General features: G+C 40.1%; 2 protein-coding genes and 1 long non-coding RNA gene across 5 annotated transcripts; 1 reads left to right on the top strand and 2 right to left on the bottom strand.

The window, feature by feature from the left end:
* Positions 1–1413: 1413 nt before the first annotated feature.
* Positions 1414–4090, bottom strand: LOC116198161. The gene is made up of 2 exons (XR_004155156.1): positions 3967–4090; positions 1414–3838 (listed from the first exon to the last, which is right to left on the bottom strand). It is a non-coding gene; the product is annotated as an uncharacterized LOC116198161 (long non-coding RNA).
* Positions 3837–6748, top strand: LOC116198159 (F-box protein SKIP24). Of its 2 annotated transcripts, XR_004155155.1 has the most exons (6): positions 3837–4556; positions 4652–4825; positions 4941–5103; positions 5357–5489; positions 6116–6348; positions 6463–6748. XR_004155155.1 is itself a non-coding variant. In XM_031528512.1 (5 exons), the coding sequence occupies exons 1-5, from the start codon at positions 4303–4305 to the stop codon at positions 6127–6129; spliced, it is 738 nt and encodes a 245-aa protein (XP_031384372.1). In that variant the 5' UTR covers positions 3837–4302; the 3' UTR covers positions 6130–6748. The 2 variants fall into 2 exon arrangements, 1 of the variants encoding a protein (XP_031384372.1); XM_031528512.1 differs by having other exon boundaries at positions 6116–6748.
* Positions 6749–7335: 587 nt separating this feature from the next.
* On the bottom strand, positions 7336–13374 carry LOC116198158 (probable ADP-ribosylation factor GTPase-activating protein AGD14). 2 transcript variants are annotated; one of them, XM_031528510.1, is made up of 13 exons: positions 12891–13374; positions 12668–12729; positions 11845–11932; positions 11708–11769; positions 11518–11614; positions 10740–11189; positions 9557–10267; positions 9268–9399; positions 9073–9198; positions 8880–8972; positions 8602–8734; positions 8089–8134; positions 7336–7590 (listed from the first exon to the last, which is right to left on the bottom strand). In XM_031528510.1, the coding sequence occupies exons 1-13, from the start codon at positions 12984–12986 to the stop codon at positions 7536–7538; spliced, it is 2151 nt and encodes a 716-aa protein (XP_031384370.1). In that variant the 5' UTR covers positions 12987–13374; the 3' UTR covers positions 7336–7535. The 2 variants fall into 2 exon arrangements, with proteins under 2 accessions (XP_031384370.1, XP_031384371.1); XM_031528511.1 differs by having other exon boundaries at positions 8602–8731; positions 12891–13373.
* Between the last annotated feature and the right edge of the window lie 1978 nt (positions 13375–15352).

Below are 15352 nucleotides of genomic sequence, written 5' to 3'. Positions count from 1 at the left end.
ATCAAGTAACTCTGAATCCAAACGGGGTTTTAAATTTTTCCGTGATTATTTACTCATTCACTTGTAATGGCAATATATCTATAAATTCCAAGCTGCTCACCAACTTGGGTTTATGTTTCACTAGTTATAGTGATTGATTTGCCCGCTGTATCTTTTGCCTATTGAAGCCATAACATGTAGTTGCAGATGAGATTGCAGCAGAATTGATAGAAAAAAATATCAATGCATAGAGAAACAATTCATAGAGAAAACAATTCGACTGCTCAGCCAGTGAACCATGCTATATCCTACTTACTGGCATATTATCTTAGCTACTCTGTTTGACCATAAGCGAACAATGCTTATGGAATATGCAGGACATTTATCTGCCTTGTGATGTGGTATGTGAATTATGTCGGCTAATCTATGCTCGTCAATTTTACCCTGTGGATCTATGTTGCTGTAGGTTGCCTCTGAGTTATTGACTAGGTTTAAGAATTAGAGGCAAAAAGCACTTGAGTGGTATAGCTGTGTTATTTGTGGATGCATACTCAAGTTGTATGATTGGCTATTTGGTGGCTGAAAGGAACGAATGAGGGGACAGGGATTTTATAATTTTATTTACTGCACTCTTTAGTTGATCTTCAGATGTCTTGTCTTTGTGGGCTGAACCATTACCAATTAGGTGCTTACTCGTGGACAGGTGATGAGGATTCCTCGGAAATCATATAAAAACTGCGTTAAATCTTTCTTTGGGGTTAAATTATTTTCGATCCGTGAATAAACTATTTCTTGTGCTTGCGCATGTATTTTGTAAGTTGACCCATCTGCATCTTCCGATTTTCTTATTCAGTTTTGTTTGTTTTCGGGTGAGCTGAAGCACCTTTGGATTTAACCATGCTTGTTAGAAAGTAGAAAGGGAGGAAGATAATCAGGTACAATGTAATACTTATGCAGCAATATTACCATGCAGAGTCTGTATTATGCCCTGAATTTTATCTGCAACTTACTTTGAAGGAGAGAAATAGGATGTGCGGTGTCGGACTCTTTTTTTTTTTTTTGGGGGTTGAAAAATAGCCCAAGCCATGTGAGCATTCTGAACATTCTTTGAGTCGATTGCCCTTTTCAGCAAAACTTTTTTTTAAAAAAAAATTATATATGTACTTGGGTTGAAGTTGTTCGTGAACGTTTAGGCATGAATTTTTGTGTAGATTCAATACGTCAAATGATAATATTGTAGCATGTCTAGTAGGGCAAGTACGAAAAACAATGATAATCGTGTTTAACAGGTCTAGTCGTGTCAAAGCCTATTCTAGGAGCACCTAGAAAAGGGATTTGGTTCAGTTCTGGTACGGTGTAATATAAAGAGATCAAAATGGCTGGTCAAAGCTTTTCTTTCTTTCTTTTTCTTTTATTTTTTTTTGGGGGGGGGGGGGGGGGGGGGGGGTAAATATGACATTCATTCAACGAAAGGATAGATTTTTTTTTTTTGGAGGATAATGCATTAAAGATTAACCGTGGTCTTTTACAAGCCGGGGCGCAGAGGCTCCCATACTGTCTCCAAACAGAGCTAAGCTAAGAAATGGAGGAACAACATCAAATAAAATGATATCTTCATGTTGAAGTCCACCAGCTCGAGCTAGGAGATCCGCGCAAGAATTAGCCTCCCTAAATGCATGAGTAGGTTTAACCACCTCGAAGGACTGCTCAGCATCTTGTATTCATTAATGAGCGGCCATAGTAGATGATTAGAGCTATCAGCATTCCAGACCACGTGCAGAACAGTAGATGCATCAACTTCCACTATGATTTGTCGTATATTGAGTGACTAAAAAGCCCTTGACCCAATCTCCGTTAACGATCTCTGATCAGTCTACCAGCTCCTGCTTTCCCGGAGTTGCCTGGACTCGATCCATCTGTATTGAGCTTGAGGCCCAGCTCACATTCTTGGACACATAAGCCACTGTTATGGCTGCTTTTTGGGCGCTAGACATTTCTGCGGCAAGTTGGAGAGTGAAGGCAGGTAAATTCGCATTGAGGGACTGCTTGGAGAACAATAGAGAGTTCTGATTCTTCCAGAGAGACTATAGGACGTAGGAGAACAAAGTACCCCACTGGATACCCACGGTCGAGGTTAGTTTAGTGGAGCAGTTGGTCTGAAGCCACTCTTGAAGGGGACAGTGGAAGGAGGAATAGATTTTGTCTGGGATGCCAAGCTAGTGCCAGAAGTTAATGGCGTGAGTGCAATCTCGCAGAATGTGGATGGTTGTTTCAACACTAGCACAACGGGGGCAAGAGGGGCTCATAGGCAGACCTCGTCATGAGAGCAAATTTGCCGAGGCTATCCTATCCCTGGAGCAAAGCCATAGAAAATGTTGCATTCTCGAGATTGTTGGACATTTCCAGATCCAATTCTAAAGGGCGGATTTTGATGAAAAATCGCCATTTTTGGGAAGTCCCTGTATTGGTGAGTCTTCGGCGAGGGGGTTGAGGCTTAGGGGAGGCCTTTGATTATGTCTTGGAGCTCCATTGGGAGGTGGAGACTGCTGAGATCCCAATGCCTACTCGAGTTGATGATGGTATTAACTGTTCGAGCTTCTTCTCCCAAAGGAAGGGGGCCCTGGATAAGTTTTCGTAGGGGCGAGGGTCCAACCCACCGATCATTCCAGAGGTTGACTTGGGTACCATCTCCGACTATGTATTTTAACGCTGGTGGTCCAGACTTCCATTCCCACTTTGAGGGCTTTCCAAGCTGGTGAACCAGTCCATTTGAAGGTTGTTCTGCTCCGAGTGAATTTAAGTCGGAGTAACTTAGCCCAAGGGGAGTCTTCCTTAACCATACATGATGGCAGACATCCAAGGAGTGCTTTGTTTCTTTGCTCCAGTCGTTTGAGGCCCAATCCACCCGCTTCTTTTAGGAGGGTGATGGTCTTCCAATTGACGAGATGCAGCTTTTTCTTCTCAGTAGTGGTTCCCCCACAAGAAATCTCGATTAATCTGGTCAAGCTTGAAGGTTACCTCTTTTTGGAAGATAGGTGCATTGCATTACGTAGGAGGGGATGGCAGAGGTAGTGGAGTCAATTAGAGTAGCTCGACCCGTCAATTAGATTTCCAGCCCGCAAGTTTGGATCTGACCTTGTCAATGATGAATGAGAAGTCAGTCTCTTTTGGTTTCGAGAGGGATATCGGAAATCCCAAATACTTCCCGAGGTCATCAGTAATGGCCACCCCTTGAAATGTTTTTTAGAGCCGCTGTGGTATAGGATCAAGTCATAGCAATTTCATCCCTAACCCATAGCAAAATTGGTGTAGGATCAACTCGAGAAAAGACATAGTAGTCTGTTTCATGTTTCCCATACGAATGATGTCGTCCGCAAAGAGGAGATGTGAGAGAGCGGAGGAGCCTTGAAATGGTTTTATAGCAAACCAGTTCTTCGATTCGACTGCACTTTTCACTATATTCGATAGGTATTCCAAGCAGAGGAGGAAGATGTAGGGGAAAGGGGATCCCCCCTTGTCTGATTCCTCGAGAGGGCCCGAAAGGAAGAGATGATTCTGCCATGGAAGTGGAGGATATACAGGTGAAGAAAGACTAATCTGATCCATTTGTCTGGAAAAACCGAAGTAGACAAAGCACTTTTCGAACAAAGCTCCACTCAGTTCTGTCGAATGCTTCATCGAGGTCCAGCTTTAGGACGAATCCACCAACTTTCCCAGACCTGATTGAATTACTTCACGGAGGATAATTACGTTGTCGCCCGATCGTCTTCCCGGGATGAAGCTGCTTTGGTAGAGAGAGATGATCTCGTTCAGTAAGGGGGCGTAGACGAAGAACAAGAACCGGACAGAAATTTCTTCTCTGCAAAAATATAAAAGAGTAGACTATTACGATCATCATTCACTTATTAAATTGCCTTCACTTTTATCATCAACATATTTTTGTCACTAATTAGTCATAAACGTTTTTATTTCGTCTAACATTTTTACCTCTCCGTTAATCTCCGTGACGAAAAAATGATGTGACATCCAAAATGAAGATAATGCCGTCCATGATATTGTCTGCCACCGAATTTAACGGAGAGGTATAAATATTAGACGGACTGAAAACATTTATGGCTAATTACTGATAAAAATACGTGATAAAAGTGGTGGCAATTAGGAGTGACAGTGATAAAAAATCAAATTGATAAAAAAATCATTCCCGAGCCGCTGGCGTGGCGGCTGAACCGCCAAAATGAGCAGGCCGCTCAGTGCTTTCGGCTTCTCTGATTCCCGGCTTCGTCGCGGCTCCCGTCTCTCTCTCTCGAAGTGGGGTGAACGACGATGTCGACCTTGCCAGACGAGCTGTGGAGGCTCATCCTCGACATCGGCGTCCGAAGCCCTAACCCAACCCTCACCTACAGGGACCTCTGCTGCCTCTCCATCTCCTCCCGACGCTTCCACCGTCTCTCCAGCGAGGACTCTCTCTGGTCCCGTCTCCTCTCCTCCGACTTCCCTCCGCCGCCCCCTTCCTCCTCGGCTCCGTCCACCGCCGCCAGTTCTCTGCCGCCTTCTTCCCAATCGCTCTACCGGATCAGGTATCCTCTGTTACGCTCTTGACCATATGGTGACGAGGCATCTTCTTCGCCGTCGAGCCTGTGTTATTATTCGGTTTCCGCTTCTTGTGGAGAAGGTTCGAGAGGGACCGCGATAGGAAGCTTGCAGCACATCGGAGGGCTGTGTTGCGGAAGGAGAGCCAGATCGCTGAGCACTCGAAGAAGCTCAGCAGCATGGAGGCCTCTTTAGCCCTGGAGAGCGATAAGTTGAAGACTACCGCTGCTGAATTGTCCAACCTGCAGAGGGTCAGGTAAGTGAATCGATAATTCGCCAGTCTATTGACTTCTCTTTATTGCTTTTCTTTGATTCAGAGTTAGGGCATGTTATTTACGCAATCATTTGCATGTGTCTGTTTGATTGATAAGGCAAGCATCGGTGGCATTGAATGTTTGGCAGCCGCATGTTGTTAGGGGAAGGCAAAAGAGTTTGGTAGAGCAATGTACGGTGCCCGTTGAGTCTCAAATTAGAGCGCTGGAGATGGACCTTAGGGTCTGCAAGATGCAGATTTCCATGTTGCGCAAGTCATATGTAAGTTCCTCATCCATACACGCACAAGCACACTCACATATGTATTTAGTGTTGCTGATTTGAGGAGTATTGGTGTTGTATTATCATTATCTGCGGTAGTCTTGTGGTGCTAATAGCGTGAACTGAATGCTACGTGGGACTTGGCTAATTGGCAAAGCATACATTTGTTCTCAGTTGGTGATTCTAAGACCACTGCTTATTTAGGCGGCCTTTTAGTTTGCTTGTTGCTTTATTGACGACTCGTGTTTGGCAGGAAGATGAGAGACGGAGGCTAGATGTGTCCAAGCAAGAGCTAGAGTCAATCAAGTATCATCCTTTTCGTGATTATGAAGTTCATGAAACTAGTGGGAAGAGGAAGAAGATAAAGAGATGCACAGAATCTGAAGGTTCTAACTTTTCATTCTCTAATATATTTTGATGAGATCTCTGTACATTAATCTATATATATATATTTTTTGGTTTCTGTTGGATTCTTGTCGATTTATTGTGCTATCATATTCAAGTTTGTTGTGTATGCCCACATTCATCTCGCCTAATTTCGGCTCGGTATGTGAAGTAAGTATATGCATTGCACAATGTTCTCCTTAGATGAAGCTGGTTTTGAAAGCTACATGCTTGCATTCTTCCATGATTTGTTTCTCAGGAACATCCACATTTCCGTCTGTTTTGTCTTTCGGGTTCCTGCTTTTGATGACATTTGTTGATTGATCAGCTGTACTATGAAAATTTAAAGTAAAGTTAGGTATTTGGCAATGTGTTTACAGTGGTTGGCAAAACAAGTTGGAAAGGCAGCAGCAAAAGTTTGATTTCTGATCTCTTTTGAAAATGGAACGCCGTTTCTAACAATAATATTTTCCTTGGATGGAAGCATTTGAAGAGCTATTTCTATATGGCAATGTTCTTGATGGTTAATGCTGTTCAAACTCACCTAAGTCATATGTTTCGTGTCTATGTCAACTTGTTTTGTTGTAGTTAATCTCTCTATTCTCTCTTTCTTGTCCTGGAAAACTAGGTAAAACATCCTGAGTAGTGATGAGGTGGAGGGCCACTTGAGTCGATCCTGCAGAAACTGCTGTACCCCCTCTGATGTTCACAGTAGCAGAATCAATCATACATTCAAGCAATCCAATTTCAGAGAGGAGTTTACTGGTCTGACTGCTGCTCCTTAGAATCCGAGTTGGTACCTCCTGAAGTTCTAGATAACTGGTGGGGTGGCATTTCATCATCTTTGGCCGTCAGGGGTGGGTTAGTATCTCTCTGCAGTCTTTATCTTAAAAACGTAACAATATACGAGAAGGTTACGACTCTAGAGTAGTTTATGAGGGAGTGTCTTTGAATTGAACCCTGCCTTGCATGCAGTGTCCTTGGGTGGGGCCTCCTAGCAGGGGTCACTTGGGCCCATGTGGACCGGGGGTGAATACACACTTTGCCATTATGAGGGTATAAAATACCAAGGTCCCCCATCCCCATGTGTAAGTTTGTTTTGCTAGGACGAGCGGTAGTGGTGTTTTGAAATTGTAACATATGATGGTGTTGGTGTGACACAATTCTGTATTTTATATATATCATACAGTCATCCACAATCAGGTCTGCGGGCTATTCTGCGCCAGGCTAAGCCTGCATGGTCGGGTGCATTTTATTTTTATATGTATGTTTTAGTTGCGTGCTTGACTAATTTCTGACCTAGTTGGCTAGTCATAGGTTTATGGTTTAAGCGGTGTCACTGGGCAGATAATTCGACCCGCGACAGTCATAAGGTATAAATTTAATAACCCTTTCCCCGAATTTGTTCCCAAAAAAATAAAAATAAAAATGATAATATGCAACTTCCAGTTGTCAATGACTCAATTGTCTCATTTGTTACTTCTTCACGAGAGTCGATTTATAGCTTTTTACCTTGACAACAAAGAGAGTGATCCAATCCTCTTTTATTTTTATTTTTTTGGTCTAGATCCACTGCTTTATTTCTGTCCTAGATGATCTGATTCAACATTTGTAGTTCTAGACCCAAGCTTTGTTCTAGAGTAGTAGAATGAGTCTGGCCCGGCATGGGGCATACTCACAATCTTGTAATTAAGCAAATCTATGTGCACGACTGGGTCTCAAACGCCCGTATCAGTACCGGCCATTGATCTACACACAACGAACAAAAAGTAAACATGCCCCTGCAGGCAAGCTCCTGTTGACTGTCTCGTGGCTCAATTTCTGCACATTTCAACTGACTAGGGAGCGTACTCAACCACCGAGATACGATTATGAACTTAATAACTGGGTCTTCCACACGTGAAGTTTATTTGCAATAAATAAGATTAAAAAAATCATACATGCTCAGGTCACTTGGCTCAATAAATATGACCTGCCTAACTACTCATTAGAGAGCAAAACCAAAACTAATAGGTAAGTAAAACTACTTCCATCATGGCTTATGGTAACTAATCAAACGGATTTCCTCCAATTGAGGCCACTGGCCCTTGTACTGGGACATTCCTACAGGAGAAAAGAAAAAAAACACAGCGATCAAAAGCAGAACGTGATTTCCATATTCAAATAATTTAAACTTTGCATATATTTATTTCAAAGCAAAAAGAAAAAAAAGTGAAAATGAATACTTGGATATGCACCCCGAATATTTGTACATCCAACATTTTCCCGAGGGCATTCAATCATGAACTTCGGAAATTGCAAACAAAGGAGAGACCTACTTGTCTTAGATCAGGTCGTGATTCAGGACGGCAAGGTCCACAAGTGATAAATTAATTATTTTTCATTGTTAGAGAGTCTCAGACGAGTACACAGTTCCAATACTCAAATTCAATCCTACAATCTGGTGCTGGGAGTAAATTGTGCTCATAAATGTAACCACCCAGGTTCATGCTACCTGGATTTCATAAGTTGCCATGTCCAGATTGGTGATAATAAACCAAGTAGACTTGTTACTTCGCATATGTTAATCCTCACAGAACAAGAGGACTGGAAACAACTTACGAAATTTGAGGACTTGCTGCTTGACCTGCCATATATGCCAAGCCACCTGTACAGCGTCCAATGAACAACAATGTTACCACATTGGAGAAATAAAACTCTTACGGTGCGTTTGGTTTCAGAGTTGAAAGTAACTTTAATTTTGATTGTGGAAAAGGACAAATGATTGTGTAGTGTGTTGAGTTAAAGTTAAAATTTTTTACTTGAGAAATGTGTATTTTTGTTGCGTAGTGTGTTGAGTTAAAGTTAAAATTTTGTGATTTTAACTGCGAAACCAAACGGAGCATTAATCCTATTCTTTTGCAGTACTGGAACTCCTACACTCAGATATGCAAAATTGAAAAGCTGCACTTGGTATTTGTTGACATGAATTTTACGCAATCCATATATAATGGAACCTACCCTGTGGTTATTAAGACTGCCATGATTTAAGACCATTACAAAACCTGCTCAATTTGGCAGCTATAGTTTCAAGAACAGAATATCTGCTCTGAATAATGCAGTTCAAAAGTCTACCTTGGGAAGCCACTGCAGAATAAGGTGTAACTGGGTTCTGTGGGAACCATGGCTGAGATACACCTCCCAGTAAGGAATTCGGGAGTTGGGGATCAGGAAGTGCAGCTTGCAACGAGCTCATGTCCAAGAACTGCTACCAGCAACAGAAAAACAAATTAGAGACAGGGAGGGTTAAATCTGGTAACAAACATGATTTATTAGTAGTATGTGGTGATAAAGTAACAAGTCAATCCACCGAAGTGTAATAGCATGTTAAGGAATTAAGAGATGGAACACACCATATTGCCTTGTTCGGTATCCGTGTCAAAAGGGAAATCGAATGGGTTGGTTGATTTATAACCAGTTGTACTGCCATGTGATGATGTTTCCCCCTGACGAACACAACATTATTTTCTCATGAATCACACCCTCTACTGAAAACAATAGGGTGATGATCATTTACAAGGATGAAGAGCAGTTAAAAATGCACACCATAAAAGGAAACAATGATGGAGTATGTGGCGGCCCCACAATGCCATCTGATGGGATACTTAGTGCTGAAGGCTCAGAGGAGGCCATGGGTCTTGGCATTCCCACCCATGGCATTCCAGAAAAGTCCTGCGAATCATTATTGCTCAGTATTTACACAAGAACAGTACGAATTAATTCCAAAGTAAGACATAGTACCACTGAGGCTTCAAGTGCCAAATACTGTTCAGGGTTTGACGGATGCCCCAGAGCTGCTGCTAGTGACTCGTCAGTTTGCTTTGCACCCATTGAAGGGATGTCTACACTAGGTTCTCCAAATGCATTCCATGGCTGTTTTAGAGTGGGAAAAAGATAGATCATTCTTCTTTGAATCATCACGTCCATTTTTAATTATCATGCAAAGTTTGTGATCCATAGACATTGTAAAATAAAAGCGACAAACTGCTAAAGTTGGTGTATAAGGCACAAATTGTGTGATGAGATTAACCTGAGCATTTGACATAACAGTGGGAGCTCGAACATTGCTGAGACTTTCATCCCATGCATGAGGTGCTATCGTAGGTGCATCTTGAGAATCAGGTTTTTGAGATGAAGGCCAAGTAAGGCTTGTATTCAAAGTTGAATACATATCAAAAATTTCTCTACCATCGCCCTCACCGGAAGGTACTTTCACATGAGTCAAACTTTCATCAGCTGGAGCAGATGTAGTGGGTTGGGGTGAATCAAAGGTCGCCCATCCTTCATTTTTAGGAACAGATGGCTCTGGCGATGTCTTTTCCATGGTTGCATGTGATTGCTGGGAAAAATCAGCAAAGAAATCCAAAGATGCTGACGTAGTAGTTTGGGGAATTTGATGTTGAATTGGGGATGGAGCTGGATGTGTTGAGGATTGGAAAAGATCTATAGACGGAGGTGCTTGAAACAAGTCAATTGATGAATCCTTAGGTTCTGGGCCAAATGGTGCCTGAAACAAGTCAATTGATGTAGCTGCAGGATCTGGTCCAGATGTTGCCTGAAAAAGGTCTATACCAGAACTTCCAGGGACAGTTGACTGGGAAAAGGTAGATATTTTATCTTGATGAGTCCCAGGAACTTGCTCGGATTCTGGAACAACATTGACTAAACTACCTGAATTGAAGGACTTGAGAGACATTGAGTTGCTATCAAATGAGCCAAAACTTCCTGAAGACGCTGTTCTCTGTATAGAGTATCATTTTGGCATCAGACGACCGTAAAAATCTACATGAGAATATGAAACCAATTGCAGGCCAATTCCAGATTTTACTGGCGAATTCCATCCATATTAAGAGAAGACCAGAGACTTCAATCAAGAAACCTAACACTCGTTTTGAACAGAGAAGCTAACTACATAATTCTACTTTTGTTTATTGAATGAAAAATGCTCATGGTATGTCAATGTTCATCACAAGATCGCCTTCATTTGCTATGTCAGTGCAGGACAGAACTAAAGAAGACATTTTAATCAAATCCTTTTTTTTCCATTGATAGTCAAACCCATTGAAGCAACACTATAATTCACCCAATAGTTCTCTGCTCTGTCCTGGAAAACATTTTCAAGTGGGTACTTCAAATTTAAATGGTTTAAACTCCAGAAATATAAAGAAAGAATCTAATAACACATGACGAGAAAAGCATAAACAGACTAGAACCTGAGAACAATGTTTCCCATCCGCGTCCCTCCTGACGTTTGCCTCCAAGGATTTGTTTGATGTTTCACGATTTAAATTGTCACTCGAGTCGCCTCTTGGCGGCGGCAAAGGTGGGCTGCTATATCCAGCATCCCTTTGAAAAGTTGGAGATAGAGCACCTGATCTAAATGGGTCACCTCCACTAGAAACAGAGTAATCTGAAACTCTGGCACCGGATCCCTCATTTGCAAATCTATCCTCATACATATGTTCACTATGACGTCCCGGACTATACACAAAACTAGATACCTTCCCTTCATAGAGTCCTCGATCTGAACCAGGTTTCCTGGTCAGAGCAGCACCTGGTTTACCATATCGCCGTTCCTCATATTGATAGTCGTAAGGTGGACTTTGAGAATATGAATGATAAGAACTAGCACGCCGTGTCTCTTCTTCCTGACTTCTGATGCTCTGTTCAATTCAGGCTGACTCAGACATAGAACTTGAATATAACAGGACGTAAACATGCAGATTGCTTCAAGGGGAAAAATGTCAAATGATAACCAGACAGCAGAAAAATCTGTTTTCTATCTGAAGGGAGTAAAGAAAAACATCGATTGATTTCCTCTTTGTGTTTATCAAGGAAAGAGGGAATATTGCAGGTAACACCGTAACAGATGCCAAAGTTCCACGCCAAAGTCTAAAAAATTCCGTTCTTTTTTTTTGGCTAAATAAAAATTCTAAAAAAGTCCTTTCGCTTTATTTAAAAACAAAATCACATGTACTTTATTGGCTCAACCTGTACATCCCTCGGAGGCTTCTCAGAGTTCTTCTCTCCAGCATATCTTCTATCTACATACACGTTTTTAATGAACTCCCGGACCTTATCGGCATTACTGCAACAGTAAAAATGTAAGCCAGATACCATACAAATACGACACTCCAAAAAAAAAATTGAAGACCAAAGAACTCAGAGAACATCTTTCCACCTGCTATCAGGCAATCTTTGCCTTTGTGGGTCCCAGTCCTTCAGGTATGTTTCCCTAGCTCGCTGAAAGAGGAAGTCTGATTATCATGAAAAAAAGTCAACGATTGCCAGAAAGAATATGCATTTACCATAGAATACCTGATTACCACCGTTTTGAAGGGCTTCAACTTCTTTGGAAGTAAATTTTGCCATGGATACGGACTTCACACGATGAGTAAATTCACGACTGTTTTTATATTTTAAAAAAAAAGACGTGGTTAGAAGTCATGGGAAAAATGAACATGTCTTCATCCTATGAAGCACGACGTTAATCAGATCAAGCGGCCTAAAAATCCATCTACTAATAAAAGAATCCATCTAGTAATAAAAGCTGCATATCCAAACTAAACTCATGTTAGAAGGCTTTGATCGCGTCACAGCATGCAATTTGCGGAAGTCTATGCGGAAAAAGAAAGAGTTGAACAAGTCAATTTGAAGACTACATTATCAGGTACTTCATGTAACTGATTAAAACAGAAAGACATTAGCATGGCATAGATTGACTTGAGAATGAATAACTCAGAGAAGAAGCAGGCGGAAGGTTGGTGTTCCATACTAGCTACCAGCCCAGAGTACTCATTTTGCCTTGTCCTGAAGATGCAATAAAGCAAACAAGACCAAATTTTTGACAACTTAAAAGATCTCAAGTACAAATGCAGCAGGTGCAAAATGAAGCTTAAAGTTGACGGCAAAGGAATCTCACTGCTATGGGTAACAAGTGTTGAGCTAAAATATAGGTGGAGAATACATCTTTGAGTCTCTTGGATTTGGGCAGAGAAACCACATGCATGAGAGCTTAACGACATTAAACCTATAGCTTCACGAACTCTTTCCCAGCAAACAAGTACCGAGAGCAACAATAAATCTATAGTGATTGCAGGCAGGAACTTTAGAAAGTATTTAAGGCAGCCAAAATACTCACTGTATTCCACTGCAGGTCACGCAGACGAAGGTCCAGAAATTCGTACAAACATACTGCGGACCCTGCTCACACCAACACGAGCAAGAAACCAATCAGTAAACCCTCAAATTACGCAATCATATCGAAGTGCTTCACCACAAAAATGAGAAGCAACGGATGTTGACACGAGCTGTTATTCATCGGCTGCGAGAAGAGCGTAGAGGGGAACACAAAGCAAGCTCACCAAGCTGTTGCAATTGATGCACCTCCGGTTGGGAGGGAGCTTCATGAGACCTCTGATAATCTTCTCATTCCGCTCTTCTTCCCTCCTGCTCCCCATTTCTCGACCGCTCCCCGGGACTCAAACCCTAAGCCGGCTCCTGGCCACCGCAACCGCGCTTTCCAACCTCGATGGAACAGCTAGCGATTAAACCTAGGCGCGATCAACCGGGAGAAGGAGATCAACACCACACCGAGGGTACGGACGAGCGAGGTCCGAGAAGGCAATGATTTGGGAGTTGCCGAAGGCTTAGGGTTTGCTGGAGATTTATGGGGGAGAGGGAACAGCACGGAACCAACTCGAATCAGCTTAGCCCTGAGCTCAAAGAAGAAACCCCTCCAAGCCTTTTTAACTGACGATGTTCGATGAACGATGAACGATGAATTGACGAATGATGATGACGGTGATGGTGATGAAATGGAGGCACACACACACTCTATCTCTCTCTCTCCCTATATGGTTTTTGGTGGCTATTAATGAAGCTCAGTGTTGTTTTTCTACATATTTTTCATTTTTAAATTCTTATTAATACCACAAATAATTTCTTTTTTTCTTTTTCCTGATCTACTTTAGATCTACATTCACAAAAAAAAAAATGGATAATCAATTTTTTATTTTATGTTATTTATTTATTTATTTATTATCTTTTCTTGGGGGGCATAGATGATGAACGATGGTGAGCTGTTTCTTGTGTAATTATTAATGGGATTTTCTATTTGTTTTGTTTCAACGTGATGAGGGGAATAATAAATGAATAAATAAGTAAATAAAATATAAATTAAAGGGGGGAGAGAGAGAGAGAAAGCATGCTGTCGGTAGATGATATGACCGGAGGAGCTTTGGACCGAAATTTGAACGCAGCACGCGGGACCAAATCTCTCCTCTAATATGCCCTTCGAAAAATGCTGCTCCAGGGTCGATGCAGTTGTACATATGCTAATTGATCTATTGTTTATGAAAATACGTTAAACTGCACCGGGTGACTTAAGTTTCATGTTGCGAAGAAATTGAATTTTTTGAACCGCTCTTCCGTATTATCATTACAGTTTATTCATATTATATTTTTATGAGTTTTGAAAGAGAAAATTATAAGCATATTATTATTATATATATATTATGGATGGATCTTTTGTTTATGTAATTTATTATTTATTATTTTTTCTCGAATTAGTTTATTGGCGAAGAGGCACTGGTATCTTTAACTTGTAATAAAAATTGTTGCCAACGTCACAAAATAGAAGTCTAGCAGAGCAAATTCTTTTATCTATAATAATAATTTTAGTAAAATTAAAATATTGAAGAGACTCCAGTTTCAAATTGCTTACGTTGTGACATCAACAATTCGTTGACTTCTAACAAGATTGACAGAACAAACAGCCACCTATTAATCATAATGAAAATAACATAAACACATTATTGTCAAAAACTGAATTCTTACATTCAGATACTTTATCCCCGTTTGATTTCCCAATTCGATTTTAAAATTTTACTTATACTCACTACACTATAAAAGTTAACAACACAATTATTACTTTTCATTTTTTAAAAATTTTTTAACCATTCAATTTAATTTTTAATAATAAATTCTCTCAACTATTCATTATTTTTTATACAATTTAACAATACAATCATTATTTTCTTTTTTAACTATTTATTACTTTTTCATGCTTTTTCTCATAATTCAACATCACAATCATTACAAATCAATTAAAATCAAAACTCAACTCTAAAATCAAACACACTATTAAGATTTATTAATCTTTTTTTAGATAAATAAGATTTTACACCATTATTTTTCGTGATAAGTTAACTCGTTATTGAAACAAATTGAAAGACTCGCGCAATGCAAGTTTATTCAGTAAAAACTATAATATATTGAGATAAAAATTAATCTCATTTCTTATATTTTTAATACTATATATGAAAAACAATTGATTTTTATAATTGATTGAGAATTATAACTCATACAGCTTATAAAATAGAGAATTAATTCATAATTTCTTGTAAGTTTTTCTTTTATACAAATCGACATTGGAAAATCATAAGAAAGAAGAAAGTTTAGTTTACTTCATATATCATACATATGAGTATATATTTGTCCTTAATTTTATCATAAATAAGGTTATCATTCACAAAAATATGTCTGAATTATTTTCAATTTTTATAAAAACTTATGGTTCTAAACTTTGATTCGACTTTTTCGATTTTTTGAACTCTCCACAATCTATGTATTTTAATTAGGAACTTGATTTTAACACTCTTGCACATTAATGCTGGTCATTATGCTAATTCGTGCTAATCTTATTGATAACCACCGATTAATGAGATTTGTAATCCCTAATTCATCCTGCCTTACATATACATTTCCGTAATCTATATTTGATACCCAAAAAAAAAAAAGACTCATCTTTTTTCTTTTTTTTTTC

The sequence above is a fragment of the Punica granatum genome, chromosome 2, assembly GCF_007655135.1.
Source record: "Punica granatum isolate Tunisia-2019 chromosome 2, ASM765513v2, whole genome shotgun sequence".
Taxonomy (NCBI): domain Eukaryota; kingdom Viridiplantae; phylum Streptophyta; class Magnoliopsida; order Myrtales; family Lythraceae; genus Punica; species Punica granatum.
Note: the sequence above shows the minus strand (reverse complement) of the source record. Positions and strands in the feature narration are given on the sequence as shown.